General features: G+C 37.3%; 1 protein-coding gene across 1 annotated transcript; it reads left to right on the top strand.

The window, feature by feature from the left end:
- Positions 1-9998: 9998 nt before the first annotated feature.
- LOC127115759 (uncharacterized) lies at positions 9999-10587 on the top strand. The gene is made up of 2 exons (XM_051047223.1): positions 9999-10117; positions 10193-10587. The coding sequence occupies exons 1-2, from the start codon at positions 10084-10086 to the stop codon at positions 10477-10479; spliced, it is 321 nt and encodes a 106-aa protein (XP_050903180.1). The 5' UTR covers positions 9999-10083; the 3' UTR covers positions 10480-10587.
- Positions 10588-16428: the final 5841 nt, after the last annotated feature.

The raw sequence follows: 16428 nt of genomic DNA, 5'->3' as shown, positions 1-16428 counted from the left end.
AATTGTAACACTGAACTGGAAGATTGCTTTTGGTATCGGGCGGAGCTGGGCGGCGGTAGCTTCGGAGCGAATGAGCGGCCTTCAGGGTTTCTTTACTCGGAAGCTTTCAAGTTGATCTCCAGGGTTTCTATGCCAGGGTTTCCGTCCGTCTTCCTCTGTCCCTTTTCGTGGCTGAAGCTTGGCTATTTATAGCGATTATGATGACCTAATGGGCTCAGAATGAAGCCCAGAAATTCTGATGTTCGCAAGCTTCGCTAGGCGAAGGAATTGCTCGCCTAGCGAGCCAGCTAGGTTTGGGCTGTTACTGGATCTGGTGCTTCGCTGGGGCGAGTGCCATAACGAGGTGGTCGCTAGGCGAAGGAATTGCTCGCCTAACGAGCAAGCTAGTCTGGGCCATTTTCTAGATTGGGCCTGTTGTGAGCGGGGCTTTTGTCCCTTTAAGGTTAATGCCTTGAAAAACAAATTGGAGTGCCTTGAAAAATGTTTTGCGAGATTAATGGGCAAATTTTGGGGTATGACAGGTGGGATACCTTGTGAGTGTGGTTCTTGATCACCAAGCATGTATTGCATTTGTATATCATTGCTTTTCATATGTTTACTAATCAAAAGTACAAAAATATTGTCATCTAACCATGTTACTTGCAGATGAAGCTAGCTAGGTCAAAACAGTCAAATCAGGCATTGAGCAATAGATGGTGGCCATTCTTGAAGAATTTGGACACCATGATCATTCATAAAGAGTTCATATAACTTGTGATATCATTTGGAATCAAGATCTCAAGAGAAAGAGGCTTGGAATTCATCAGAACATGACCCAGTCAACCAAAACCCTAGAAAAGTCAATTGTGGTCAACTATGGTCAACTGTGCATTTAATCAGGAATTGGAAGGTGTGAGATGGTTGGAAAAGTCTCATTCATGTCCATATGAGCCTCATTTGGCATTTCAAAGATCAAGGTTGAAGGATTTGAAGTCAGACAAAGAGTTTCCCAAAATGGAAATGACCTGTAATTCTCACCTGCCAAAAATGGAAAGTTTTTCTCCCCAAAATTACATGTCCAAGAATGCTTCAAATCAAATTTTGTCCAACATGAAATTTGAAGATCTTGCTCTCACCATTCCAAAAAGTCCAAGAACTTGAAATTCCCATGGGTGGTTGGCAAGATATGGTCCAATCATTTTCAGAAAATGCCTAAATTCAAAGTGGCATAACTTTCACATGGAATGGCCAAATTGGATGGTTCTTCTTTGAGCAAACCACATTTGATGTGTACTATCCAAATCCATCATCACATTTCACCAAAAGCCTTCACATAAAAAGGTCATTTTTCAAGTGTACCATTTAAAAAGTGGTGGGAAAAAAGTCCAAATTTCAAACTACATTGAATTTCCACATGAAACCAATTCCAATAGCTTCCAAATGCATTTTATGGTTTGCTCAAAGTGAAAAATTACTGTTACATTGGTTCAAACCATCCAAGGGAAAATTGGCCAAAGTGCATAAATGAGCTCATTCACTAATCATCCAATTTTGCTTAATCATGATTAAAGGATGGATTAAGAGCATGTATAAAAGCCTAATTCTAACAGAATTGAAAGGGGGATAATCATTTTTCAGATCAAATCCAAAAAGTTCACAAATTCTCTCACTTTTTCTCCATTTTCACAAAAACTCTTTTCATCAAATTCATCAAGAATTCACCAATACTTGTGCAATTTCTTTGTCAATTCATCATCTGCAGGTGTATTAGGATTGCTGTTTTTGGTAATTAAAGGGAGAATCGTGCAAGAACCCTCACTGTTGCAACATCAAGCTTCAATGGCAGTTGCGAATTTACATTGATTCATGCACTCTTGAGCTGAACTTTCTTCACCATACACCTTCTTGAGCATTATACTTCATCTGTTTTCACAAATCAAAGCCAAAAACACACGGATTCACGAGCTGCACTTCAAGAAGGTAAAGATTCGAACTCTTTAATTCATGCTATTGCCATGTGGTTTAGATAGATCTTGCGACATAGAGTAGTTTGGCGTTCGAATCATGTATTTTCATTGAGTAATCATCAAGATATTGTGATTTAAAGTTTGTGCACCAAAACTATTTTCGATTGGATCTCTTTGTATGTTAACTTCTGGACAAATCCATGGCCATATTCATGATCCTGATTGAATGCTGGTTCCAACCATGTATGGCATGTGCATTTTCGTTGAAATTTGTTCATGTTCATTAAGAGCATGAAGAACACGTTGATGTTCTTATGAAATTCTGGAAAAAGATGCTGCTAGATCTTGTTCCCGTGCCTTGCCATTCAAATTCGTGTTTGGCGCACGTTTCAACCAATCACGTGCAGCCATTCCATTAAATGGAACGCGGCGTTTTGCGCCCTGGCTCCGTGAATTACCAAAATGCCATTCTGCGCTAATTAAATCATTTTAAACTTAAATAAATATTTCATAATTTAATCAAACTTCTAAAAATCCTAATTAATTCATCCTTAATCCAAATTAGGTGGGAATTTTTTTGTTGGATTCAGAATTTTATCTAGTTTTTTTTAGGCATAGTAACTCAAGTTGTGCCTGGTGATTTTTTGGATTGGCTTAAGGATCTTTGACATGTATGCTATATATGTATGTTTTACCATTTTAATCATAAAATAATCATGCATTATCCAAAATGAATGAAAAATTTCATATGCTTGTTCTTGACTCATGCCTGGTGATTTTGATGTATAGTTTGTAATTTTTGGATCCCTGGTTAGATAGATATGATTTAATCTTTTTGAGTGTGACAATATGTGTCACATTATGCTATGCTGTGTTCATGATTTAATTTTCCATGCTTACCTTAGGCCTATGGCTCTGATTTTTTGCATGAGATACCTTGTATATGTCTAGTTTCACCATGAATTTTTGTAGGAATTGTTGATTCATTTCCTAATTGATTGACATTTTTGATTGCTGTTTAGCATTTTTGGATTGTTTCTTGAGTGACAAACTTACATGACTTGTAAAATCCTAATCCCTTACCATATGAATGTGAAATTTGGTGGAGTGTTTCCTAACATGTATAGATTAAATTTGGCTTTGGTCCCACTCATTTCTCATTTGATCTCACTGTTTTACAATTGATTGAAGTTGACACTTGGTTTGTGACCTAGTTTAGGTTGATTTTTGCATGCCATGACTTCTTGGATTTAATTCCCCTACTTCCCGTTATCCAAATGCTATGAAATTTGATATGTAGTTCATTGAATATGTTCTGTTTAGAATAGAATTTTTGTGGAATTTATTGAGCTGTTTTGATATTTATTTGAGTGTGATCATTATGTTCACTCATATGTGGTTCACACTTGTTTACCTTGACCTAAATTGTGCATAAAATGAAATTAGTGCATAGTTTTGATATGAGGCCAATTGGTCCTTCTTCTTAATTGAATTATCTTGGTTTTGATCTTGTTTCACTTGCTGTTTTAAGATTTTCCCCTCCTTTTGACCCTAGGCTTGTCCTAGTGGTCTTGTTACTCATGTTTGAGTTTGACTTTGACTTTTCAGGTTAAGAAGCAAAGTGCTTTAAAGGAATTAATGCAAGTTGAATTGTTTCATTTGACTATTGTGAACTAACTTGTCTTGTGTTGTAGGTTGCTTGGTTCACTTGAGCTTTGTGCTATGCACAGTATTGTCTGATTATACATTGTTTGTTGATTCTTATGTTGTTGTTTTGTTTATGTTGGGATGCTGATTATATTTGATTGATTTCAGGTACCCTTAGTTGCTCAGTTCTCTTAAGAACTTGCATTGCTTTGCTTGTATAGCATTTGCATTGAGGTAGACTCTCTTATCTCCATGTAGTCAGGAAGACCTGGCTTGTTACTTAGCCAGGCAACTGTCTGAAGTCCTCCTTAAGAGGCAATGTTTGTGATTGTTTATGTTTGTCCCAAGCAGGAAAAGTCCTTTAAATAAGGCAATTGGTGGATAAAAGAGATATGTAGTCTATCTCCCACTATTCTGTGAGTCTTCTCCTTGCTCCCATTACATGGTTGTAGCATTGAGATCCAAACCCAAGATCTATCGAGTCAATAAAATGTGGAGAGAGTTCCTACTTTCTGAACTCCCACACCTTCTGATATTCAATACTCTCTCTGACCAGAGATAAGAGTGATGAGGCACACCCCTCATATCCTTTCATCTGCTTCACCTTAGCCCCTCAATGGCAAGGTTAAGAGCAACTTTAACCCTATTCCAGTTGGCTTTAATGCCTCACCCTTTTGCTTGAGCCTAATTGATTGGTTATAGTGTGTGCTACTTGAATTTATGTGATTGATTACTTGATTCATTTATACACGATTACTTGAGTTTGCCATTGTGCATTCATCATCATTGGTTACCATTAATGCATGACCATTTCATTTGTCCTTGTGACACATTGTTGTTTTCCCATGGAGGATACAATTGTAAGTCCATGTAGATTGGCTTTTGTTCCCATGATATGGAAGGGATGGAGTGTAAGACCTCATTGGTCACTCATATCTTCTTTGCTCATTACTCGATGCACATTGGTGTTGTATGTGAGGATTCATTGTAAGTCCCTGTGATGTGGCATTTGTATTCCTAGGATCATACTGTGGAAGTTAGAGTAAGCCCAGATAGATTGGCATCTGACATCCATGTTTTGTTTTGCTTGTTTATGTGAGGATGCAATTGTAAGTCCCTGTGATGTGGCATTTGTATTCCTATGACCACATGTTGGAGATTGGTATAAGCCCATTTATTGGCATCCGGTATCCGCTCCTTTTCTTTTATTTGTTTTGCTTTAGGAGATCAGTGTAAGACCATTGAGTGGCACCTGACATCCATATTTGTTTTAGGAGATTGGTATAAATCCATATATTGGTATCCGGTATCTGCTTTTGTTGTGAGATCAGTGTAAGACCATTGAGTGGCATCCGATATCACTTTACTTGTTTATTCCTATTGTTCATTGCTTATTCCTAAGGACACACTTGAATCATCTTCTATATGATTTCAAGAGGTGAACCCTTCTAAGAAGCTTTACATCCCATCATTATCCATTCATCCCCATTGTGTCCTAAACCTTTTCACACATGTTTTAAAACTTGAAATAAGTGTTGTGCAAACATTCTCACCTTCTTTCCAAATTAGAAACTTGGAACTTAAGTCCATGATTTTCCAAACTTCATTTTGTAAATACTTCATTTTGAATTGACTTTAATCATACTTTGACCATACTTTGTAAATAATCCAAATCAATTAACTTCACCCATTCAAATGATTTTGTGGCTTTGTCCATGTTTGTTAAGTTTTCATACATTAGCTATAGGTTTGATTTACCCTAGTTGGTTGATATTAATCTCACCTATTTGTCCTTAGTTGATTGAATTGTAAGTCTTCCTTGCTTATTATAGGGTTAACCCCTCTCTAGCAAGTTGAAGCTTTTCTCACATGGTGGACTTGTTGTTTCTTAAGGTTGAGTTTTCTCCCGTGGGTAACGTAAGACCTTAGAGCTTGTGTTTAAAATTGAACTCACTAATTTTTGGAAATCTTTTAGCCGAACTACGGCGTTTTGATCCTTACCTTTGATGGAAGGTACGTAGGCAACGGGTTCATCCGTTCGAACACAAAAATAATTAACTTGTACATTCTTTTCCCATCATCCCAATCATGTTTGCACAATATGTCAAAAACAATAAACATTTTTCTTATACAACAAGTGTGAAAAGGGTTCCCTAGGAGTACCTAGGACGTGATGGGTGCCTAACACCTTCCCATTGCGTAATTTACCCCTTACCCAGATTCTCTGATCTTTTCATTGGTTTTCTACGAGTAAAACTTCTTAGGCTTTTGTTCGCTTTTTAGCCAGTCCTTAGGATAAATAAAAGTGCGGTGGCGACTCTATGTTTATTGTATACTTTGCTTATGATCTAATTAATAGATCATATAGTAACGAATACACCGCTACAGGCACAATTAATGATTTTCCAGCATACGGAAATCTATCAGGGTATAGCATAAAAGGTCAATGTGCGTGTCCTATTTGTGAAGATAAAACAGATTGGAAGCGCTTGGAGTTTGGTCAGAAGAATGTCTTTCTCGGTCATCGGAGATTCTTAAATTCAAATCATCACTACCGTAGATGGAGAAAGGCGTTCAATGGAGAGATAGAACAAGGCAGAGCTCCACCTATATTGACGGGTGATCAAATTTTTGAAAAGGTGAAAGATTTGGATACTCAGTTTGGCAAGCCTTTTGCCCACACACTTGTCAAAAGTGGGTGGAAGAAGAGGTCAGTTTTTTTTGAATTGCCGTATTGGAAGTCCTTGTATGTGAGACATTTTCTTGATGTTATGCATATTGAAAAAAATGTATTTGAAAGTGTTATTGGCACGTTACTCAATATACAAGGAAAGTCTAAGGATGGCCTTAAGGCAAGAAAGGACTTGATAGCGATGGGAATAAGAACTGAATTAGGACCCTTGAAGAAAGGAAAACGAACATATCTACCGCCTGCTGCTTATACTCTATCTAGAAAGGAGAAAAAAACATTGTGTAAGTTTCTAAGTGAAGTTAAAGTTCCAGAAGGGTACTCTTCAGATATTAGAAGACTTGTGTCTATGAAAGACCTCAAGTTAAAGAGTTTAAAGACCCATGATTGCCATGTTATAATGGAACATGTTCTCCCAATAGGTATACGTTCTATTCTTCCAGAAAAAGTAAGAAGCTCTATAACTAAGTTGTGTTCTTTCTTCAAGTCAATTTGCAGTAAGGTGATCAATCCTGCGATCTTACCAATGTTGCAAAAAGAAATCGTTATTACTTTGTGTGAGCTTGAAATGTTTTTTCCTCCATCATTTTTTGACATAATGGTACATCTAGTTGTTCATCTTGTGAAAGAGACACAATTGTGTGGACCAGCTTATATGAGATGGATGTACCCTGTTGAATGTTATATGAAAATATTAAAAGGGTACGTGAAGAACCGAAGTCGACCAGAAGGTTGTATGGTTGAAAGATACATTGTTGAAGAAGCGATTGAGTTTTGTACTGAATATTTGTCTAATGTTCAGTCAATCTGACTCCCCAAGTCTCAGCTTGTCGAAAAGAAAGAAGGAAAAAATCTAATTGGAAATAAAATCGTGGCAGTATCAAGGGTCGAACGGGATCAAGTGCATTTGTATGTTCTGCACAATGAGAATGAGGTTGAGCCGTATGTTGAAATTCACAAGGATGTTCTCCGAGGTTTAAATCCCAATAGAAATGAAAATTGGATAGTACGAGAGCACAATTGATGTTTTATACCTTGGTTTAAGGATCATATTTATTCAAAGTATTATTCAGATCCCGCTTCAATAACAGAAAGGTTGAGATGCTTAGCATATGGTCCAAGTTTCCATGTTTTTTCTTATAGCGCATACGCGATTAATGGATACACATTTTATACCAAAGAACAAGATGATAAAAGTACTATGCAGAATAGTGGTGTCACCATGGTAGCTGAAGCAATGCACATATCAAGTGTGAAGGACTTAAACCCCAAATTTGCAAATCTGTCGTATTTTGGTGTTATCGAGCGCATTTGGGTGTTTGATTATGAGAAGTTTCAGATTCCTATATTTGGTTGCAAGTGGGTTGAAAATAATAACGGCATTCGAATGGATAAGTCAGGATTTTTGCAAGTGGATCTTAATAGGGTGGGATACAAAGATGAGTCTTTTATTCTAGCCTCTCAAGCTAGACAAGTGTTCTATGTCAATGATCCGAAAAGTACGAAATGGTCTATAGTTCTTTTTTCCAACAAAGTAATTGATGAAAACGCTGGAGATCAAGGTGATATTGATGTTGAGATTGAATCGTTTACCAGAAATGATCAAGATGAGAATATTATATCAAATGATTCATATATTAGAAATGATCATAATGAGGGTATTTGGATCAATCCAACCGTCCGTGTTGTTAAGAGACATGTAGAACATATTCCAACCAAGAAAAGAAAGAGAACTTAGTGAAAAAGGTACAGGTCAAATGATTTTAATTGTTTTCTTTATTACAGGTAAAATGACTTTTATGATTTTAATTGTTTTTACATTTGTCATCTGATTTTAATTGTTTTCTTTATTACAGGTAAAATGGCTATTATGAAGTCAATCATCCGTGCAAGGGGCAAGGGATACTTGAAAGTATCAATTGATATTTGTTTAGATAGAGATGTTCCATTGTCGTCAAGCCTCATTCGCGTAGATGATGATGCTGGATATTTGAAAGTATCCCTCTACGACAATGGAACATGTCCATCTAAACAAATATCAATTCTATCTTCAAAAGATAAGGGACAAAAAATATAAGGGGATTACGCAGCAAATCGAGTCAGTTGCATCAAAAAAAAAGGTATAAACACAATTATATGATATTTATGCATAGAAAATGTTAATTCTTGATCTTATACATCACCTAACTAATTTTATGATATTTTAGGTTCATGCTATTGATATTGAACAAAAAGAGGTTGTTGCTAAGAAGACTGCTGCTAGCAAAAAAATATACATCTCAGAGATGCTTTTGCTACTTAGTTTTATTTCTTTTTAAGTTATGAATTGGTTGTATATTTAGAATCTTTAGAAGTTAAACGATTATATATCAGTGGATTGTTGTATATGTATGGATTGTTGTATATAAGGCTTGTTGAATGCAATGTGTGAAAAAGGGCTTCAAATTATACAGTTTTGGGTGTACTGCTTCAATATACAGGTTGTCTAAAATAAATAAAAAAATATAGCGCTTTTTAAAAAAAATTTAAATAACCACCCACTTTAGAGGGCGCTTCTCAAAATAAGCGCCCTCTAAACCCTTTAAATTTCCACTTTAGAGGGCGCTTTCCAGTAAAAGCGTCCTCTAAACCCTTAAAAGTTTCCACTTTAGAGGGCGCTTTCCAGTAAAAGCGCCCTCTAAACCCTTAAATGTTTCCACTTTAGAGGGCGCTTTCTTTAAAAAGCACCCTCTAAAGTGGCCCTTAAAGGGCTTAAAGAGCCACTTTAGACAGCGCTTTCACCAGGAAAAAAAGCGCTGTCTTTACCTATGTCAGCGCCAGATTAGAGAGCGCTTTAAAGCGCTGTTATAGACCAAAAAAAGCACCCTCTTTTCCCTTATTTGGCGTAGTGAAGTAACCAAAATATCAATTTTAGAAGACTAACGTTTGTTTACCAAAATCCAAGATAAATAGTTGTAGAAATCAGTAGAGCTATAAGGGACCACATACAAAATCCTAGACTTCAATAAAGCAAATATATTTTCGTAGGGAAAACGATACTTACCTCAACATTCAATGCTTAGCTTCTTAGTTCGTCTCCCTCGAATCCTTCTTCTCCTTTCTCCGTTTGCAGCAACTTGTTTTTTTTTAGTTTGGAATTTTAGGATTAGGTTTAGGGATGCTACTTAAATTAGGAGATTTTGTCTAATTAAATAAATGTTAATTTACAACAATTACATATCAGCAAAGTGACAATCATCTCAACAACGTTACAATCACATAAACACCATTAATAACAGTTGTGCATTTTTGAAATAAATTCTTAGAAAATGATCAACGTTGTAGACGTTATGTAACTTAAATTAATGATGTGTAAAAAAAACTTAAATAACCAACATATTACAATTAAATATTCTAATTAAGCCTAATATTTTCAATATTTAATAATAAAATTAGAATATAATACTATGCATTTATGAATTGTGATTGATGTAATTTCTTCTTACATATTTTATGTAGACCCATCATTTTTATGCTTATTGTCACTTAATAGAAAATACAAGTTTTATTCTTATAGTAGTACTACCAATTTCGTTACTCAAGAATATAAATCATTCACATGAGTGACATCACTCTTGACTTAAAAACATTCTATTTGAAAATTGAATCACGTGTCTTGAGTGTATATATATAGTAATTGCTTTAATTCAATAGTACCAAAAACCAAACGAGTACGAACCAATTTTTTCTTCCAATTATTTATATTTCACTATCTTGCCTCTGCATATTCCACAAACCCATTTACAGTTGCACTACACAAAAATGAGGCCACTTCATCACTCATCACCACCCCAAGGTGATTTGATATATATTTTTGATTGATTTTTTTTAAAGAAGGTTTCTAATTAATTCATTTTTATTTGAATTTTAGGTTCCATTGCTCCATTTGCCGCACTTCCACCGGAAAACATCTTACATTCGATCTATTATGGAAATGGAAGTATCCCCAAATCGGATCCATTGCCGATCATTTTAAGTGTACTTGCAGGAGGGTTTATTATTCTAATAGTAGTTGGGATAATTCTTTGGAAGTGTCTAACATTAACACCACCACCATCAGCCGCCGTTAACCAGGCCGTATTAGGAGTGCCGGTGCCCATACCGATGGAAACGTGGGTATCTTCAAGAGTTGAGGGTAACAACGAAACAACCGGCTAGGTCTTATTTTAGATTAAAGTTTAATTAGTGATAGCAGTCACATAACTTTGTTGGCTTTGTATTTCTTATGAATGAATTTGCGTTAAAAAGACTATGTGATTATGAGTATTGGAATGGTTTACGTAAATACTTTAATATTTATTAACTTATCAGATGTTTTCCTTTAATACTCTACTATTTTTATTTTATTTTTAGTTTTGAGGAATATTCATTAGATTTTTTTTAATGACAACCAACTTATCTCATACACTGTTTCATAATAGAACTTAAACAAATATTAAAGTAATTAGAACTACGCTTAGATATGCTCCAATGCTCAAAACATTAAACTATATTGGAGATGCTCTTAGAAATGACACTTGAAGATAATCTTTTAATTTAAATCAGAAGAGGATTAGTACATACCTTGTAGCAAGGTTTACTATTTTTTAAATTTTAAATTTGAATCTTTCAGATGTCAATAATTTTTGTGTGGGTCAATTATAATTTGGTTAGTAAATGATAGAATCTCAGAATCTGTTAGAGAGAATAATTGGGAAATTCATATTGTATTTCTTGAATAAAAGAATTACAAGAGAAATGCTTATAAAGCACACAAGTGTAACAAACTATGCCAGCTCAGCATAATTGAGTGGCTCAGATCTAATCTAAAGGAAAGGCTCAGATTGAATCTAAGCTACCAGAATATGCAATATAATATATAACTCTATCATTCCCCCTTAGAAGTTGAGGGTGTGTCACTCAAGCTTTGTTTGTTGACCACTCTTAACTTGTCACGGAGAGGAAGGAATTTCACAGCTGATAAAGGTTTGGTGAACACATCTGCCCACTGATCATGAGCAGGAACATGAGCCACCACAAGACTTTTGCTAAGCACCTTCTCTCTAACAAAGAAGATGTCCAACTCCATATGCTTGGTTCTATTGTGAAGGATTGGATTATGAGCAAGTGTAACTGTGCTGAGGTTGTCACACAAAATTTTTGGAGTTTGAAAGTTGCAGTGAAGCTCCCTCAGCAAGGACTGCACCCACAATATCTCTGCAGCAAGCTGTGCCATGCTCCTGTACTCGGCCTCTGCACTAGACCTAGCAACCAGCTGCTGCTTCTTAGACCACCAAGATATGAGATTGGGACCAAGGAAAACACACGCACCAGAAGTGGATCTTCTGTCATCAGGATCCGAAGCCCAATCAGCATCACAAAACCCTAGTAAAGAAAGGGGCTGCTGAGTTTGAGCAGGTTGGAGAAGCAGCCCATGCTGTAAAGTGCCACATAAGTACCTTAAAATTCTCTTTACTGCTCTCCAATGCTCCTCGAGAGGGTTGGACAAAAACTGACACACTTTGTTAACAGAGAAAGAAATCTCTGGTCTTGTTAAGGTGGCATATTGCAGTGCCCCAACCACGGACCTGTACAAAGCAGGATCAGCAACACTGTCAGAGCCAACTTTTGACAGCTTGCTACTAGAGACCATGGGAGTTGGCATCCCATTGGCATTGAGCATATTGACTTTGGCCAGTAAATCACACACATACTTAGTTTGAGATAGAAACAAAGAGCCATTAGGGAGGTGAGAGACCTCAATACCTAGGAAGTAATCCAATTTTCCAAGTTCTTTGAGGGAGAAGGCAGCATTTAAGCTCTTGATCAAGGAGGTGATAAATGAGGCTGAGTTTCCAGTGATGATAATATCATCAACATAGACCAAGATCACAATATGCAGGTTGTTTGTGTTAAGGAAAAACAGGCTAGGATCACACCTGCTGGCCGTAAACTGGTGTTGCAATAAAGCTCCTTTAAGCTTGTCAAACCAGGCCCTAGGAGCCTGCTTGAGCCCATAAATAGCTTTATTTAATTTGCATACCAGGCTCTTATCAGATACTTCAAATTCAGGGGGTTGGTGCATGTAAACTTCCTCCTCAAGACTACCATTGAGAAAAGCATTGTTCACATCAATTTGCTGAATGAACCACCCATGAGTGACAGCAAGTGTTAGAACCGTTCTGACTGTAACCGACTTAACAACTAGCGAAAAGGTTTCCTGAAAGTTACTGCCAGCTTGTTGGTGAAAGCCCTTTGCCACAAGCCTAGCCTTGTATTTGTTTATGGAACCATCAGAATTTTCCTTGACCCTAAAGACCCATTTACAACCAATGGGCTTCCTTGAGTCAGATGGAGACACCAAAGTCCATGTCTGATTTTTCAAAAGTGCCTGAAATTCATCTTTCATTGCCTGAAACCAGTGTGGAACAGCCAAGGCCTGACTGACAGAGGAAGGTTCCATGTGAGTGAGTAAGAGTGTGGGAGTAAGTCTTGGTTGAGTGACGCCACTTTTGGCTCGTGTTTGCATAATATGAGTGTTAAGGGGATGAATAAAAGGTTGGGATGGGTTAAAGGGTAAGGGGACATGGCTGACAGAAGATTCTGCAGGAGAAGAGGAGGGAGAAATGGTACTGCATTTAGCAATATCAGAGAGAATCAGGCCAGGAGAAGAAGAAGTGGAGGGAATAGGCGTATGTGGAGAGTTGATATCAGCAGGAGTATGAAGAGGACTGGGAGGGGAAGTAGGACTGACACCAGTAGCAGTAGAAGAAAGAGATGGTGTAGGACTGCCAGAATTAAGAAGGTGAGGATGAGGAAAAGCTTCAGCCATGAACCATGAAGAAGCAGAAACAGGGGAAGTAGGAGCAGCAGTAGAAGGTGGAGTGGAAGTGGGAAATAAAAGGGAATAAGGAAACTTTGTTTCATGGAAAAGAACATCCTTAGAAATATAGAGATGTCCATTGGCAGCCAAACATTTGTACCCCTTATGAACAGTGGAGTATCCTAGAAAAATACACTCCTTAGACCGATAATCAAGTTTGTGAGCATTGTAGGGACGGAGGAAAGGGAAACACGCACAGCCAAAGACAAGGAGACATGTGTAATCAGGATGTTTATGGAGAAGTTTGAAGTAAGGTGATAAGTTTCCAAGAGTAGGACTTGGGAGCCTATTAATCAAGTAGGCAGCCGTGACAAAGGCATGATCCCAAAATTTTAAGGGAAGGGTGGACTGAGCAAGTAAGGCAAGACCGGTTTCAACAATGTGACGGTGTTTGCGCTCAACTAAGCCAGTTTGATGATGAGTATGGGGACAAGTAAATCGATGAATAATGCCTAGCTCTTGAAGGTACTTTGTAAAAGGTCTAAATTCACCCCCACCATCACTTTGTACTGTTTTGATTTTGCAATTAAACTGCATTTCAACCATAGTTTTGAATTGAATGAATTGAGGCAAAGTATCAGATTTTAGCCTAAGAGGGAAGACCCACACAAACCTAGAGTAGGCATCAACACATGTCAAAAAATAAGTGAAGCCACCTGAGGATTTCTCAGGGGCAGGTGTAACACCCTTCTAAAATACCCCAAAAATAAATTAAAACATCAAAACATAAATCAGAGTAAATATGCAATTCAAGGGTGTCACACTGGACACTTCACACCGTTTTTCCAAAATATCCTGTCATGCTCATTTATTTAACCAAAATAAAACATTTGCATAATACGCAGCGGATAAAAACTAACAACATTCTAACCATGTAATACATTACATGTAAAGTTGTTCAACAACCAAATGAAAACATAGCCAAAACATCCCATCCCGATGTTACATCTACCAGAGCATGACCCCCTAAGGAACTACACTAGACTCCAAGGACTAGCTTCTACTCAATCACTACTCGTTACCTGAAAACATAGTTGTAAGGGTGAGTTCCTCAATCGATATAATAAGCATTATAAAATATCATGTAATGCTAAGTAATTTAACACATATCATCACCCTAATCAGATCACACATATTCAGCAACGACAATATCAACTCAAAAATCATACTCAACACAATCACCGAAACAACACGTATAATATTGGAATACATCCATTCATATTATACGCCATACATACATAAATTATGCAATGAGACTCCATGCATGCGGTACCGACTATTCGTGAACATATAGTTCAACCTCACCGATCAAATCCAGATACGGCTACCAAGCTCACTAGTCCCACTCATTTGAGACTTAGTGACTCACTCACTAATTCCTCACCATGGGAATTAGCTACCACCCCAAGGGCTATGATATGCACGCTAATCACCTAGCATGCAAACATCAACAACAATCCACAATACTAAGTCACTAATTCCTCACCATGGGAATTAGCTACCACCATAAAGGCCACCATATGCAAGCTAAATCACTTAGTCATGCAAACATCAACAATCATCCGCAATGAACATATGCTCACACTCTAAGCCATAAACAGTCCATTCATAATTTCATACATGATATACACATTCACAACGTTATGCATACCATCATACATCATCAACATATTTATCACATAATCATATTATGTCATGCCACATAATCAATCACAGTATTAGCACACTCTACTAATAACTATACTGTTCAAAACAACGGGAAATGATCCCTACTCTATCATACATCAGCTAAATTACATTACTCAGCTGAACAACCAAAAACTGCACGACGACAGCACAGAAAATCACAATCCTGCCCATACGTGTATTGCCTAGTCCCATACGCGTATGGACCATTTCTACGTCAATCCCATACGCGTATCACCTGTCTCATACGCGTATGCTACGCGTACCACTTCATCATACGCGTACCAACAGAGACCAAATCACGTTCAAAACATCATCTTCCTCATCCATACGCGTAATGCCTAGTGCCATACGCGTACCAGGCCATCTCATACGCGTATTGCCTAGTGCCATACGCGTATGACCAGAAACCAATTTTCCAGATCTGCTATGGTTTTCTCTGCTACGAGATCTCCCAAATCCAACCTCCTACAATCCAATTTTACACAGTAATCGTTCATATCATCTAACACGAATCATACCTTATTCGATTCCACAATTGCTAACATTATTACATCTAATTCCTACAAATTTCTCCAATTAAAACCCATATTTCGTTCATCCAATATTTTCACAAATTTCAGTATACGTCATTCTAATCAGAGTCAAAATCAACGGTTTATCACTACCCACTACATGTTATCCCATAATACCCATTAAACGACGATAAACCCCCCTTACCTGAGTTAATCCGGCAATCCTTCAGCTTCAAGCTCTTCCTCTCTTCAACCCTTGTTCTCTGGTTCTCTTTGCCCTTTTCCACTTTTCTGTCTCTTTTTTCCTTTTCACGTGAAAATTAACCCCTTTTACCAAATGGGACCTTTTCTAAATTCCAACTTTTATTCCAATAAAATAATAATCCAATAATAATAATTCCAATAATAATATTCCAATTATTTAATTAAATTAATAAATATATTATTAACTTAAATTAAATAATTATCTTATTTTATCGGGGTGTTACAACTCTCCCCCACTAAAAGAGTTTTCGTCCTCGAAAACATACCTCAAGCGAATAACTCCGGATAAGACTCCTTCATCTGGCTCTCAAGTTCCCACGTCACGTTGCCACCTGCTGGTCCTCCCCAAGCTACCTTCACCAAAGCAATCTCTTTACCCCGCAACTGCTTCAACTCTCGATCCTCAATCCTCATAGGTGATGTTTCAACAATCAGGTTATCTCTCACCTGTACATCATCTACTTGGACCACATGCGTCGAATCATGAATGTACCTCCTCAACTGAGACACATGAAAAACCTCATGCAAATTCGCAAGTGACGGCGGTAAAGCGATACGATAGGCTACCTCCCCTATCCTCTCCAAAATCTGATAAGGACCAATAAATCGAGGTGTCAACTTCTTCGACTTCAAAGCTCGACCAACCCCAGTTATCGGAGTAACACGAAGAAACACATGGTCTCCCTCTTGAAACTCAAGTGACTTCCTCCTCTTGTCGTGATAACTCTTCTGACGACTCTGAGCAATCCTCATCTTCTCCTGAATCATCTTAATCTTTTC

This window comes from Lathyrus oleraceus, chromosome 1 (genome assembly GCF_024323335.1).
Source record: "Lathyrus oleraceus cultivar Zhongwan6 chromosome 1, CAAS_Psat_ZW6_1.0, whole genome shotgun sequence".
Taxonomy (NCBI): domain Eukaryota; kingdom Viridiplantae; phylum Streptophyta; class Magnoliopsida; order Fabales; family Fabaceae; genus Lathyrus; species Lathyrus oleraceus.
This window is presented reverse-complemented; position numbering and strand designations above follow the sequence as displayed.

What these genes read in the sequence shown, in the direction of transcription:
- LOC127115759 (XM_051047223.1), top strand. Translation starts at nt 10,084, where the DNA reads ATGAGGCCACTTCATCACTCATCACCACCCCAAG. An exon ending in TCACTCATCACCACCCCAAG is followed by an intron (nt 10,118 to 10,192) that starts GTGATTTGATAT and finishes TTTGAATTTTAG; the next exon opens with GTTCCATTGCTCCATTTGCC.